Source organism: Heterocephalus glaber, unplaced genomic scaffold (genome assembly GCF_053883595.1).
Source record: "Heterocephalus glaber isolate CG9 unplaced genomic scaffold, H.glaber_assembly_v1.0 deba00001550, whole genome shotgun sequence".
In the NCBI taxonomy this organism is placed as follows: domain Eukaryota; kingdom Metazoa; phylum Chordata; class Mammalia; order Rodentia; family Bathyergidae; genus Heterocephalus; species Heterocephalus glaber.
Genome location: NW_028258343.1, coordinates 14124404 through 14140806, shown reverse-complemented (window position 1 = coordinate 14140806; position 16403 = coordinate 14124404). Strand labels below are relative to the sequence as shown.

Here is a 16403-nt window from a genome sequence, read left to right as displayed (position 1 = left end):
ACACTACAAAATTATTTTATTCTGCACACAGTAGCATTCTATTTACTCAGAAATAAATGATTATCCCGCAAAAGCAGTGATGGCGAACCTTTTAGAGATGAGTGCCTAAACTGCAATCCAAAACCCATTCTATCACAAAGTGCCAATATTACAAATTAACTTTGAAGAATGAGGTTCTGGTTTAGAAAAAATAACTTATACATTAACCTCTTTTGTCTTAAAAAAATAAATAAAATAACAAGCGTTTGCCACAGGTTTGCCACCACCGCTCTAGAGTATTTCTGGTGGTCTTATTAACTAACTAGACCAACCTTTTCTGACCTCACTGGACTAGAGAAAGATAAAAACAATCTGAAATCACCATAGTGCTTACCTCCATCTAAGCTCCTGGAGGCCCGCTTACTAGAGGTGCGGTCGAAATGTGGTGCTGGCCTATCTATGAGGGTGCTCGCCTGGCGGGTCTGCGCTTGGGTGCGCCCACTATAGCGGAATTTGGACCCCAAGGTCAAAAACTTGGCCTTTGGTGGCTGCTCTGGAGACACAAGCCTGCAGGGGTAAAAGGCCCGGAACACAATTAGACTTTATTAATTTTTTAAAAAATAAAAACTTCATATTTTAATATCTCATTTAAGTATGACAACTCAAAAACAATGTTACTTAAATTTTATAATAAAAAGAACATTATGTATAAACCTTCCTATGCACATGGTTTTATGATGGTGATGTGTAAATTTACATTCATGTATTCATGAATAATGTTTTTCTCAACCTGAGCACAACAGCAGCTGTTCTCAGTGTGCATCAAGGGTTATTTATTTGTAATAGCTTAAACCATTTATATAAACACATATGTCTAAATTCTTGCTTCTAGCTCTAAGTGCCAAGTAGGAATCCATTACCATTAGTAATTCTTAATATTTATGCCGATTTCTCCTGGGAACAAAAACATCTAAGTCAAGAATCTGTTTCATCAAACGATCTTTCCCATGAAGAACAGAACACAGAGTGGATCCACACAGATGACTAACATTCTTTCTTGCCAGCACAACTCTGTGCAAGCCCTGGGTTCATAATGAATCAAACTTTCTTCGCGTCAAATACTTCCAAATTTATGCAAAAACACATTTTCAGTAAATAAGCCAATCTTCTTTGGAATACAAACAAAACTGCCTTGTTTTCGTTGTTTTATCAGGAGTTGATAAAAGTCTTAAAAAGATAATCTTAGAGCTCTTGTACAATTTATTATGACTTCAGTTGACAATTCAAGAATATGGAGCACTCTTACCAAAACTTTTCCAAGGAAGTAAATTCTCAAAAATACTGTATTGTTTCAACTATTTCTAGATCTCTGTACATTTTTTTTTAGCAGTTTCATTCTGCTTATACTAACGAAGAGATCCAAGTCAAGGTGAAGCCAGATGTGATGAATTTGAAGCAATTCTTCATCAACTCAAGATTCTCAAAACAGCATTCACCCAAAAAGCAATGTCTGAATTAAACTGATAAAAAAAACTAACAGACTTCTGGCTTTCTTGGCTTGAATCTATTCATGGAGAAGAGCAGAAGTGTTTCTTGAAAATTCCATTTCCTGCCAATAGATTTTCAGAGGAGACATAGATGATGCCGCTGAGAAACTGCAATCTGACAGTTATCCAGTGCCTCAAATTGTACTTTGTTAAAAGTTGCACAATTGTAAATTAGAATGTCAGAATAGTGGAAATTTGGACCAAAAACAGAGAACCCAATCCATGTTCTGAATTCTCTTTTTCTCTACCAGCTGAGGAATGAGGCAAAGAGAGGCTAAACAGCCTAGCATTCTCATCATGAATAAGAGGAAGGATGGGAAATGTGGTCATTTACCTTGTACTGTCTCCTGGCAGGTTTAATATGGGTTTCCCCACCTAGCAAGCCAGCAAACTAGGACCTAAGGGTGCTCTGTAAGATGGTGGTGATCTATAAGAAGGGGAGGCCCCTCTGACAAGCTCATCAGTGCCGCGACTGAGAAATACACTGTCTATTCATAAAGCATACTCTGTAGTTATTGAGTGAGCAACAGAAGTGAGAATTTTTTAAAGAATAGTTCAATGGAGAAACATGCATTTGATAACTCCAAAACAAAATTTAAAACTAGAAACAGGATGTCTGTTTTTTGGAATTAGAAAAATATTTTAAAGAATATGTATATGTAAGGTTATATTTTTAAAAAAATAACTTTCTTCTTCTTTTACAAAATGAACTGAATTTTTAAAAAGATCAGAAAATGTCATGTTTCAGAAAATAATTGTAAAGAAAATTAAGAAAACTTTCATTAGTGTTTCCCAACATTCTAATTATTCTTTTATTTTATGTAACTTCTATCTGTGCTGGAACCTTTACACAAGCAGGTATTACTAAACACAAAGGAGAGCTCTATTGACTATTTTTGAGAACGCTTGACCTGAACAATCCAGACAACCCAAAGACAACAGGTTGACACAACACGCCTACCCTTCTGCGTCCTCTCCCTCTCCTGGCTCTCCACTCTCAAAGCAAGGACCTGCCGCTCAGCCTCGGCCGGTCTTAAACACCCCACACTGGCCCCCGTGGCTGTCACTGCAGGCACACGTCACCATGACCAGCTCTTGTGTGTTTTTTTTCCTCGAGTTGCATAGTCATGGCACTGAAGAATGTAAGCACTGCAACTTATGACACATACACACTGCAAAGATTACTACGAAAGAGTTGAGTCTTAATTTAATGAAACAAAACAACAGTCATTTTCTTAAATGGAGTTGCTGGTTTTATTGTGGGTTTTCCCCCAATTCTGAAGCTAACCTCCTATTTATATAGGCATCAGTCCAATAGCTAAGTCCAGATAAGAGTTCTATACTACCACTATTTCTTTAGTCTAGTTTGTGTTAGGGTAATGATAAGTAGTTGATTGCCATTTAAATGCATATCCATTAATTTAGTTTATAGAAGATATTTTATGAAAATAATAGAAATCCAAGAAATATAAGGAAAACATTTAAAAGTCAAATAAATATTACAATGAAAGAGAAGAGAGGTCATAAACTACATGGATTTTTACTTTATTTTAAATTGGTGTGAAATACTTTTGGCCTACTTGACACTAGTGACCTCATAAAATTTATTAGCTTACATATAATTTTCCGATGACAAAGAAATTCTTAAGTAATTGAGTGACAATTAAATGGAAACAAAACAAAAAAGAATAGAATACTAGACTTTTTCCCTCCGGTACTGGAGATCAAACTCAGGACCTTGTGCTTGCCAGGAAGGCATGGCACCACTGAGCTACATCCCTGTCCACCAGCCTGCCCTTTCTTTTTTTTTAGAACACTAGACTTTTATTAACTTCCTCCAAAAGTATTCTTTTGGTGACTTAAGTCAGAGGTGATAAAAATAAATTTTCTAAGAAAATGAAGGCCAAACAAAAAAATATTTCAATCCTATTACTTCAAGATCTTATTTCCTTTTGATATTACTTTTATCTTCCACCTCAAGACCTGTCATATGATCCTATCTTCATAACAATACCATGAAAACCACTATAAGACATCTACCTTTTTTTGAGAATATAAAAACTAGAAAAAAGAAAAAGCTGAGTATTAAAGACCCTGAGTAAGGTGATGGAAGTAGTATGTCAAAAAAAGAATTCATTTTTACATATTTTACTGCTTAAGCAGTATATAAACATTTTAATTTTATAAAACCCTATTACAAAGTATCACTGTCTATCTATCGAAAATAAAGGAACATTCCAAGAAACCCCTCCCCATCGGTGACTAGAGTTAACCAAGGCCAGGCCAGGACACAGGTCTACACGAAGCTCACCAGAATGCAGCTGATGACACTAAGACCCTGGGATTACTCTGACACCAAGTTTAAGTGACAGCTTCCTCTCATCTGGAAGAGCCTCGTGTTTATCTCTTACTTATAACCCTACAAGAAAAACAACAGGCTGGAGGCTTGGCTCCAGGCACAGCTCCTGCCTAGAGCACACAAGGCCCCAGCTTCGAGGGACTGGGGCACAAGGGGACACGCGGAGGGCGGGCGCCCCAGGCAGCACAGCACAGCACAGCACATGCCCAGAGCACCGAGCACACTGCAGAGTGTGCACACTGCCCATGCGGCTAGGGTATGCTACTTGACTTCTCTGTCCCTCAGCTCCTGTGTGTGAAAGACGACAGCGCTTGTCCCATAGATGTGTTGCAAAGATTGAAAGAATTAATCCCTATACAGCACTGAGAACTGGAGGCAAGACAGACCAAATGCTCAGGCAAGTGTGGCAGCTTCATTACTACTCTGGTATTCACTAGTATTAATCAAGCCAATTGGCTACCAATTAAAAGAATAATTTTTCTGGAGCTTCAACCTGCAAGCCTTGTAATTTTCTAAAGAAATCATCTGAACTGGCTGGGTGGTGTGGAACACGCCTGTAATCCCTGCTGCCTGGTAGGCTGTGACAGAAAGACCACAAGTTCAAGACCAGCTTGGGGAACTTAGTGAGAGCTCATCTCATCTCCAAAGAAAAAGGGCAAGAGATATAGCTCAGTGGTATAGCACTTGTCTAGCATGCGCAAGGTCTCAGGTTCAATCCTCAAAACCACAGAAGAAGAGAAAAGAAGGAAAAAAATTTAGAAAGAAGCCATTTGCACTTATTGTGATAAACCCATTGATCTGATTTAAAGCAGTCAGACATACTAGAGTCTGCCCTCTCTGACAAAAGATATTATTTTATATAGCTTTGGAATCATTCTGCAATGTTTACAAATATAAAATATTCTTGTTAACTGTTATCTCAAAAGTCTGCAAGAGCAAGCAGTCTTTTAAATTGGAGTTCATGGCACATTAGTAAGAGATGGAAGGGCCTGAGGCAGAGCTAACGTACCTCAGAAACTCCTACGGGAAGCAAGAGAATGAGGACATCACGGAAGTGAGGCGTGTTGACCTCAGAGTCAACGCACCAGGTCACCACCAGTATCAGTCACTTTCCTGTCACTGGGACAAAATGTTCAAGGAGGAGAAGTGCTTTTCAGTCCACGATTTCAGTCCACATCTGACTGGCTCCAAGGTGGTAAACATGGTGGAAGGACACTGAGGGTGGGGTGAGCTGCTCAACCCATGGCAATCAGAAAGCAGAGAAAGAAGGGAGCAGTTGGGGACAAGAACACAGCCCATCAGGTCACGACCCCAGGGCTGCCTTTACCACGTCCCTCTCCCACCAGCAGATTCAGCTATGAACCCTTCAGGGGGTTAATCTACTGGGGAGCACAGCACCCCAAAAGCCAATCACCTTCCAGAAGCCTTGTCCTCCAAACACCTGTAACTCTGGGGGGACATTTTACATCCACACCCTTCCAGCACCACTGTTCAGGTGCTGAGCATCGGCCCCCTTTGCCGTGGCGAGGAGCAAAGGGGCTACTGCAAAGTGAAGCAGTCGCTTTTGTACAGAACCAGAAAGCTCAATGAATGGCAGCACTTGTCGTTTGTAAAACGAATATTGCTCTTACTATCATTATTTGACAGGGAAGCCGGCTCTGCCCAGCCTAGCCCTATGTCATCTACTAGCTTAGATGAGGCTGGTCCATGTGGTCTTGAGAAATTTGATCTGGCTACCAAGAGAAACTGTAAACTTTTCAAGGATTTCTGTGATCAGTTGACTGAGTTGGATGGAATCAAGTATATTTTATGGATTCTATTTCTCCTCTTAAATGAGTTAATTACTTTTGAAAATAGATCTGTTCAATTTAATGCTAAGGAGGAGTCATCTCTACAAGCTGACAATTTGCTTTAAATCATTACACACTGTGGTACCAAATGAAGAATAATGATAAAGACAGTGGTGATAATAAACATTTACCATATACCAGAAATGGTTCTAAGTTTGTTCACATATATAATCTCATTTACTTTTCAAAACAATCTCATAGTGGACACTATTATTTTAGGATCACATACAGTTGATGAGAGGGAAGTTATACAGCTAGTATGATAGAAGAGTATTAGACCCTAAACCCAAGTCAAAACCGTAAAAATGAAGGGTCTAGATATACAGCTCTTTAGACTGCAGCAAGAGGAAATGAAAGTAACCAAATTAGTTGTAAAAAATGTGCCCTCAAAGAAAAGCAGAGAAAGACATGAGACGCGAGGTAAAGGTGGTTAGCTTGGGGGTCAAAGAAGATTTTTCTGGGTTTTTTGTTTTTTTGGGTTTTTTTGGCGACCAGGTCTTGCTATGTAGCCCAGGCTGGCCTTGAACTCACAGCAATCCTCCTGCTTCAGCCTCCCAAGTGCTGGAATTACAGGCATGCACCACCAAGCCTGGCAATTTTCTGGGTTCTTAAGGGAGCAAGGCATATTTATTGGCCAAAGGAGTCAAAGGCACCCCACAGGAAGTGAACAATTTACCAAGCAGGATCCTTTTGTGAGGCCAAAAACTGAGAGCTCATAGCAGAGCAGTAAGTGAAACAGGAGAAGAGAGAAAGAATTGGGAGAAGTGACGCTTCATGAGGAAGAACACTCCAACCTACAGCGTCAATGATGAGTGCACCGCATGGTGGAGGGGCAGGCAGATGTGCTGACCAGAAGCACCAAGGGTCTGGCTAATGTTGGAAATTATCTGTAACAGCGCCAACCCTCGAGCTGTATTACAACTGTCCTGCTGTAAGGAGTCGCCACTTGAGTCACCACAGCTGTGTGACCTACTGCAGCACTTGGTAGCACAGGTACAGGTGAGGTCAGCACCAGCAGACTGGGCAGGCAGGGTACAAAGAGGACAGGAACATGGGGGTTTGAGCACTCCTGACAGAACAGCCTAAGGGACAGACCACAGGGTGCAGGCTGGTGTGGGCAAGAAGTTGGGAAGGAGCTGCTAAGATCATGCACCTAAGTTAAATCTCAGATGGGTGAGGGTGACAAAGGGCAGCAGGGCAGGCAAGGGGCCGTGTGACAGAGGCAGAAGGAAGAGCAGTGATGCAGCAAGCAGAGTTCTGGACAGTGGCAGGCAGATCACAGCGTGGCCTTGGGCAACAGGGAAGGACACGGTAACAGGCCGCACGAGACAGAGGAGATGTAGCACCAATAAGGAACCCGAGGCAGGGTCTCCAATCCACACAGAGGACCAAAGGCAAGGCCAGGACAGCCTGTGAATGTTACCTGTAGAAAGTATGATGCTCCACGCACACTTTCCATAGCCTTTTCGCTGCCCGATGGTTTGGCAGTTTGAATCCGATGGTGCTCTCAAACTGTTCTAGCTGCAAGGAATCCATAAAGGCAGTCAGCAGATTTCCTTAGGCACTGATGAGAAGCTACCAATAAACATGCATTAATTGTTTCTGTAAGAAGTAACTATTAGCACCTATATCTAATGAATTTTTCATAGACTGCAACAGTGCTGTCTGGGAAAAGCAAGTGTTAACTACTCACTAAACCAACTACTCTTCACTGCCCACCCGAACTCTATGCACTCTTCCACTGACCTCCACCACTTAACTGATTTAACAAGAAAAAAGGAGCACACACTATGTGCCAGGCTGGTAATTATTTTTTATGCAAGACGTGTTAGTATTGTGGATTTTTAGTAACAGGAATTTGCCTATGCAGGTTTATCATCAAGAACCCTGACCTTTTTATCATAGAAAAGTAAGGAATAGTTCACTTCCTTAAGACTTTAGTGAAAAGGAATTCATTTAGCTCTCCTCAAGTATAGAACACTGACAATTGATTAGATTCACCAAGGGTACATTGCTTACCTCTGCTGGCCTAACTTTAATGTAGAAGTTACTGCGCTTATAGGAAATTTTCAGGATTTTTGGCCAAGCAAAACGATTGATTCTCAGTCTATCTTTGTAAATGAGAAGCCCATTAGCACATACACCCAGTTTGATGTCCACGCCTTCTGAGTCCTGCCAAACAAAACCCATTTGACCACAGTTAGGGGTATTAAAGTTATACAGATCAGGGAGCTAACTAGCCATAGGTGAGAATGCCAACAGGTTGTTTAAATTTCAGTGACATTACAAGTTAATGGCACCAATAACACACACACACACACACACACACACACACACACACACACACACACACACACACACACACACACACACACACACACACACACACACACACACACACACACACACACACACCCTTTAAATCTATTTATCTTTAGATAAATTTGACTTGCCAAACAATTACTGCAACATGATTATGGGACACAGTATTTTTCAGAAGCCATAATTTGTTATGTTCTCAATCTCTATGAAGAGCTTAGCAGGGATGAAAGAAACAGAATTAACTGTAGATATCCTGAAGCTATGGAAGATTAAAATGTTTTCCTGGAGCCTATTCCAGCCCTCAGGGACACTCTGCTGGCCTACTCTAAAGTACATTCAACCATTTTACTTTACACAAATTTATCTCAGATGGATTACACTAGCTGATAGCTGTTAAAATTATGCCTGTGTTTTGCAAAACAACAATCTTAACAGAAAATTTTTCTTCTAGCCCTACAGTGTTGAAATCTCAAAATTCTTTCAAGCAATTTTTTAGTAACTTAAGAGTGTTGATATCCAGTTCTCTTTAAGCATTCTTTTGGCTAGCATATTTCAAAGGGCTGGAGACTATTTTTGAAGTTATTAACAGTTTTCTTTCCCCGAGCTTTAATTTATAATAGATGACAATCTAGAATAATCATGAGCCTGAAAGATTTTTTTAAACCAAATAACTTACATGCAAAAATGAAAACTATCTCCTATTTTTCAAGTAGTAACTGAGTATCTAAGATACACATTATTCAAAATACACAATCACTAGGGCTGGAGGTTTAGCTCAGTGGTTCCACCGCCTGCCTCAAAAGTGCAAGGTCCTGAGTTTGATCCCCCGTACCAAAAACGAACAACCCAAAATACACAATCACTATCTTTCAGAGGAGAAATGTGTATCTCCTTCATGTAAAATTTGAAGAATACTATTCAGACATTCATTTTCAAAAATCATGAACATGGGACAAATTCTCACCAAAAAATGCTGAAACAACACCATGTTTAGTTTAAGTCCCAATACAACAAAAGCATAACAATTTGACTGCCTTATAATTTAACATAATATAATTTAATTTAGCACAATTTAGCATAATTTAACACAATATACATTTGTTAAAGCAGAGCACCAGGCAACTGATATTTCTTTCTCTGCTATAATACTTGAAGAATTCATATACAACTACACAAAATTACACCGGACCAGCCTGAGAAGGTTAAAAAAACTAATGTACATGATGCTCTACTTGCTCTTGCCCTGGCAGCTACAACCCTCTCTAGGAATAGTACAGAAAGCCGGTCTGAATCAGGCACAGGTGCCCAGGCTACTTGGCACCAGAGCCGAAGGGTGTGTTGGCCAAGAACATTACTCCCATGGCCGGAAGGAACAAGGCGAGAGACGGTCTGAGACAGCATGTTCCCACCACAAATGACGAGGCAGCCACAGTGGAGACACTGAACAAGGCATCTCTGGCCTGAGCCGATCTTCGGGCAGGACAAGGAAGCTATTTTATCTGATTTAAAAATAAACACCACTGGGATTCAAGCAAATTGGTTGGTTGTGGGCTGCTGCACATACAGTAGCTGTTCTACACTTATCAGTGTTTGTGTGAACAGGAATTATGGACAAGGGGTATGATGGGAAGGGAGAGGAGGGCGCTGTGACTCTCCACGCCTGAGTGACGCCCCTCAGCGAGAGTCAGCAAGACTGCTGGGAAAGGAGCCCCCTCTCGCTGTGATCACTGCCCCTTGGGAAGCACCACATGGGCACCAAAAGCATCCTCTGCCACTGGCTTCGGAGTGGGTTCGGCATGCAAGGCTATGCACAAGATCGAGAGCAGGAAGGGAAGGGAGGCCAGAGTATTTAACGCCCAGATCCCCGTCTGGGGGTGGCACCAGGGCTGTGTCCCTGTGATGCTGGCTTCTCTCAAGTCGGCCCTCTCTGGACGTCTTTCTGGTGCTACTTTCGCCCTTTCTTGCTTGCTAAGATCTGGTCTCCCCTCCCAAAACAGAGGTGAGAGGGAGCTGGGCAGCAGCAGCACTCAGAAGCTGGGATGCAGAATAAACCGGATAAGAGGGTGAGAGTAAAATGCTGCTGAGATGAGTTTAATGGTAAGTACTAGTAAAGGATATTAATAAACACAAAGAGGTATGGGGAAAATAAACGACCTCCCACAACCAAGCACATCACAACCAGTCACCAAACCACATTACAGAGGGGAGGAAGGTGGCAGAGTATCAGGGAGGGAAGCACTCACCTTATCATTCCGGACGTAGCCTACCAGGCCCTGCAGGTACTCAGAAACAGGGAACCAACACGGAAAGGAAATTTTAAAAAACAAACAAACAAACAAACACCAGTCAATGCTCAGCCTTAAGGTGTCTAGAGGGAAAAGCAGGGTCTTTTCTCAGACTCCGTGTGGCTCACAGCTCAGCTTCCGTGAATACGCTATTTGGGGAAGGTATCTCACCTCTGGAGGGAAGAAGGTGAGGAAAAGGAAGGAAGCCCACTCAGAAAACTGGCCTTCACATCTGTGGCAGCAACCAGGCTCACGGGCTGGAGATCCAAACCCAGATGCCCTGGAAGCCAGCCAGGAGACAGCGGAGAGCCACGCTCAAAGGAAGGTGGCGAAGCCGAGGACAGGAGACTGGATGGGGAAGCCCAGGCACCAGCCGGCCACAGCCAGGAAGCCACAATCTGTGCCAGCTAAGCCCTCACCACCCAGGGCTCACCGTCCTGGCACCCTTCATGCTGGGAGATGGGTAGGGAGGCCCAGGGTAGAGGCCTCTCAGATTACAGAGCCTAACGAACCAGAAAATCAACCAAAGCGCGACAATCGAGCCAAGACAAAAAGAAACTGGGGTTTGGATCTGGATAGGGACGCAGAAACAGGCAGCATCACACAGTGAATGTGATCTGAGGCTGGGGTGAAGACAAACAGCGAAGCAGTGCCATGTGCACCCACAGCCGTCTCCACGAGGCTCTGCACCATCCAGCTTCCCGGGTGCCACAGAGTTCAGTTCGTGGGGGACCCATCCCGCCAGCCACTAAAGGCCACCAAGGGGTTGGGAGCCAGGGAAAGCAGCCCCTTGTTGACTCCACTATCCTGAGGACTGGGCAAAGGAGCCTAGCTGCACTGAACCCCGGGTGCCCCTAAATGCCGGGTGGAACAGAGATAGAGAGGAGCTGCATGCAACCTTGGCATTGCAGGAACCAGGGAAAAATTACACGATGACTCAAAGGTAAAACAATTATTCACTGAAATCATAGCAGAAAATTTTCCAAATCTAGGGAAAGAATTCAATATTCAAGTATAAGAGGCACATAAAAATCCAAAGGCCATGACCAGAAAGGAACTCTCCATGACACATCATAACCAAAATTCCAGAAATTCAACAAAAGGAGCGAACACCAAACTGTTAGAGAGAAATAGCAAATGACCTATTTGCAAGCCTATCACTGTAACAGCAGACTTCTCAGCACAAAACTTGAAGGATAAGAGAGCTTGGAATAAAACTTTTCAAGCCCTAAAAGAAAACAATGGACAATTCAGACTTCTCTTCCATATCTTGGAAAGTTAGCCTTCAAATCTGACAGAGAACTAAAGACTTTCCATAACAAAGAAATCCTAAAAAAAAAATGGCTACCGAACCAGCATTGCAGAAAAATCAGCCCTGGAAAAATAATGCAGTGTCAGGATTCAATGAACACCATACAATAATAACTCTCAATGTAAGCCCAACTCACAAAAGCTAAATATTGGAAGCAGCTTATATGTCCATTAAGAGAAGAATGGATAAAGAAAACATGCATATACACAACAGAGTACTATTCAGTCATAAAGAAGGGTAAATTTGAGTCATTTGTAGGAAAATGGATGCACCTTGCGGACATACTGCTAAGTGAAATATTTAAATAAGATACATAAGGTTAAATATCGCATTGTTTTCTTATATGAGAAACCCAAGGTATAAATAATATAAAGAGCAAAACAAAAGATGATAGCAAACAAAGACCTTTTGAAGATACGGGGATCTAGGAATGGAGAGAGGTTGAGGGAAAAGAGCAGAAAGAGAAATAAAAAGGATTAAAATGATATATATACCAGCTCCCCGTGGTGAATGTATTTACTATGCATCACAAACATGTACTAATAAAAATTATTTTTAAAAATACAGTGAATGATGCTGCTGAGCACCATCCAACAGAAAGGCAGGCCTATAAAGCACATCACAGTGTGCCCTCATCCACCTTATTCTCCAGACCCTGCACAACGAGATTTCTGGCTCTTCCCCAATGTCAAAAGTGACCATGAAAGGTAAATGTTTTGAATCAATTCAGGACATCAAGGCAGCCATGACAGCACAACTAAAGACTGTCACGAAGGAGGACTTCCAGAACTGCTTCAGAAAGTGGCAAGAACAACAGGGTAAGTGTGCTCAAAGCAAGGGGAGTATTTTGAGGTGGATGAATGACAATGTATCTGTACTGTTATAGGTTCTTTTTAATTAAAAGATTAAAAATGAAAAAGAAACATTACAGAGACCCTCAAGTGAAACAGCCTTTGCCAGCCGTCAGCTAACAGACTGGCCCGGCGCTACTTCCCATTACACTCACAGTACCTTGGCATGGTGCAGGTCCACACCATACATGGAAAGCCGCTTTGCATTTTCTAAGAACTGAGAATCCGCCTGTGCTGGAGATAAGCCCCTGAAAAATCAAACAAAGCAGTATTGTCTTACTGGTGGATATACAGCAAATGTCCTCAAAATAAAGGAAGTGTGAGCTTGGGGAGTCTGAGGGCGAGAAAGCAACCCAGCTAAATGCAGAAAAGTGGGATGCGCTCAACCTGCAGAATTTTCCCTGAAGATCCTCTAAGCTTAACCTGCTCATTGCAAGGAGGCATACCTCTCACCCTTGCTCTTTTTATTTTAAAGGGTTTCTTTGGATAATTTTCACTGGAGAAAAGCCCTAGCAATAATAGGTGCAATGTAACTAGAAATGAAACAGTGATTTCCTCTTTCTGTAGTAAGACAGATTCATTCACATCCTTTTATTTTGCTAGGATTGATCACAATAAAGGCCAGAATTACTACACCTATGAGAGGTAACACATATCATATCCTGTCCATACTAAATTTCCATTCCAATTTATGCCCCCAGCTAAGCACATTTTAATCTTCTAAAGGACAAGATTCAGTCCTATTAGTCTTCATTTGCCAAGGCATTTCAGCACCTGACATTTCAAACTACAATTACAGAATACTTGAGTAGAATTTGTATAAAGCAAATGAGAAAATACTTAAGTCAAATACTGCATTTATTATATTTTAAACATCAATAAATTTTGCCCCTTTAAAACTTTTCAATCTCTGAGAGTTCCTTTCAAATCATTTTATTCAGTACTTTATAAAACTACCATTTTGCAAGGCAACAGATTACAATTTTGTAGCTAGCATTATAAAAACTCATGGAAAACATCCATTTTCACATATATATAAAAGTACACAAAGCGTCTACTGCATTAATTTGTGTTATCCTCACCTGAACAAGGGCGTCACCTGTGCTTACTGGATCCACTTGCACATTGAGTTACTATCCCTGCGTCCACCCCCACCCACACTTCTAGTTCAAATCCCAGTACCTCATTATCTCCCTGGCTTTCTTACCAAGCACAGTGGTAATAAAAGGCAAAAGAAATGTAAATGCCCAAACAAGTATGTGGGTATACTTGTTTCCTGTACCCGTATGTGTTAAGGGATGGAACCTGGGTTGAAAATGTCATATGGAAAATTACATTTTTTCCAAACCATGGAGACATTTACTTTCATATTACGGTCATAAAAACACTGAAAGGTTATCTCAAGAGCTGCAGGCTGTCTTGATCTGTGCTGGGTGACACATTAAAAGAAAAACTGGATAATCCCAGAGACAGTGCTCAAATTTAAGTGTTACAGATTATTGAAACCTCCCATGGCCCAGCTCTCTCCAGTGAGCAAGTCAACAGACCTATGGGTCTTATGCAGCTCGGCCACCTTCTCTTCCAGCTCCTTAGTCTGGGTGGGGGCAAACTGGAAGTCACTGAGGTCAATGCTCCCATGCTCTTCCAGGTCATAGTCTCCAAGTTCAGCCTGCAGCGTGTAGGATCCCAGAAGAGCATGAGTCACAAAGGAGCAAGGCAGGTGGCCAGAGGCGATGTCCTGCCGGAGCTGAAGGCACAAGAAGTATCTGTGAGGAGCACAGAGACAGAGAGGGTCAGAAGAGAACAGGAGCTCACATCACATCGCTATCACTCAGATTCCTTCATTCTAACATTCCTTTGGGAACAAATGTACATTACAGGCACTCTTCATGCCTCAGCAAAAGCTGCTGTCTAATAAGAAGCCTCACCTTGCTGCTTGAACTCCTAAACCTGTGGCTTTTTTATAGCAACTACATCCAGAGGGCTAAATAAAACATGGAAACTGACCAATGTAAATATTTCAACCACTTCAACTGTCTTTTTGGATTTAAAAATGAAAGAAAAATTTGTGCAGCTCTTCAAAGTTTTAAATATTAATGAAATACAAAAGTCACTGCAGTTTTAATCATTTGTAATTTCTTCCTTTCCTGCAACACCTTACCAGCAAGTTTGATTAAATGTACTCTGAAACCCTGCTTGTCCACTTGTCTAAAGAGGCAGTAGGCTCTGTTTTGTAGAAGGGGCCCTAAAGTCAGGAAGAACTGACTCTATGTGAACTTGAGCAAGTTCATTCACTGGGCTGGTGCTAATTTGTTGCCTTTAAAAAGCAACAGCTCTACCTTCCTCTGAAGATGAGAGTAAAAGATAATATAAATAAAATATCTGGGAATCCATAGCTAGTAGCTAGAATAACAATAGCTATTCTCAGTGATCCAAGCAGCTGACTCTGCAGGATAAAAGAATTCTGTTCTCCACTAAAATAAAATGCAGAAAAGTGATTTATATCCTACGGGGATTTCTTGTTTCTCTTTGGTCCCACTATTAATTCCTTTTGGTAACACGTGGATTTCTACTCTGAAATTTCACTACTTGCTAAGGTCTCCACTAACCTTTCTGAAAAATGACAGAACCTCCATGCCTGAAGATCTTCTTAGAGACTGTCATCTCCACCGACCACTTTCTTCCTGTAGACATGTTTGCCTTTCCTGGGTTTTAAGGCCCAATACTCTTCTTGCTGTCTACCAACATGTTCAGGCCTCGTCATCAGTGCAAAGGGCAGCACATCCCACCCCATGGTTTAGTTCAGTCACCCCTGAATTACCACCCAGAGAGGGCAGGGACTCCAGCTATCATCATCACAGTCCCACAGCTAGGCATTCTACAAACATTATTCTGAGCAGTGCTCTGGGCCTACGCCTCCTTCTAAATGTCCACTCAACTCATGGTGAAGATTTCAATCCTGACATTTGCCCTGCCATGCCCCAGTAGAGCACGTGCCACTGAGGCCTTCAGTTAGCACAGCAGCCTCTCATTCCCTTCATGACAGACAAGAAATTCCTCCCAGGACAGACAGGGAATTTTATCCCCCTGTTGGTACTAGAGATTAAATCCAGGGCCTTCACACTGAGCTACGCCCACCATCCCCACCTACTTTCTTTTTCTTTTTTTAGTGAGACAGGATCTCACTAAGTTGTCCAGGCTGGGCTGGAACTTGTGATCTTCCTGCCTCCATCTCACAGAGTGCTAGGATTATAAGCATGGACCAGGTCACAAGGGGAGATTATTCAAGTCCTATTTATATGAAAAATCAAAGTTCTTATCAATGCAATAGAGTTGCAATCACAAAAGGATTGTCATGCCTGCTAGGGCTTATATCTAGATATCCCCCCAAAGCCTCATGTGCTCACAGGTGGGGAGTTTTAAAGGTGGCTGGGTTAGGGTGTGTGAATGTGGATTAAGAGTGTGATACTGGGATTGATGACCCCACCCTGTTTAGGGTGGCACCAATCAATAGGGTTGGAGCCTGGATGGACTAAAAGGGGAAATAAGGGAAGGCAGGCTTGCTGTTGCTGCTTGCTGCATCACTGTCTCCTGCCTGCCTGCCATGGACTGTTTCTCCTCTGCGATTTCCCTCTGCCATACCACCCTGCCTTGGAGCCAGCTGACTATGGACTGAAACCTCTATGGACTGTGAGCTGAAATAAACCTTTCCTCCTTTAACTTGTGGGTGTCAGATATTTTGTCCCAGCAACAAAAAAAGTGACTAAGACACTCCCCCAAACAAATTCCTGCAAGGAGAAGCATATGTTCGGAGAGCGCATGAGGTCACAAGGCCCCACTGTGTGCCACACTGTGTGAAAAGCATCCCTGGGGTGAAGCTCTATGTCCTGTGCAGCCA

At 42.1% G+C, this 16403-nt stretch overlaps 1 protein-coding gene across 22 annotated transcripts in view; it reads right to left on the bottom strand.

Annotated features, from left to right (window-relative positions):
- Positions 1-16403, bottom strand: part of Epb41l2 (erythrocyte membrane protein band 4.1 like 2) — a 216421-nt gene that overhangs the window by 61061 nt on the left and 138957 nt on the right. For all 22 annotated transcript variants that reach the window (XM_013072659.3, XM_021259245.2, XM_013072662.3 and 19 more), the window contains exons 7-11: positions 14053-14271; positions 12666-12753; positions 7755-7907; positions 7159-7256; positions 374-546 (exon numbers count right to left, since the gene is read on the bottom strand). In XM_013072659.3, coding sequence (XP_012928113.2) covers positions 374-546; positions 7159-7256; positions 7755-7907; positions 12666-12753; positions 14053-14271 — 731 coding nt within the window. The remainder of the gene's footprint in view (positions 1-373; positions 547-7158; positions 7257-7754; positions 7908-12665; positions 12754-14052; positions 14272-16403) is intronic.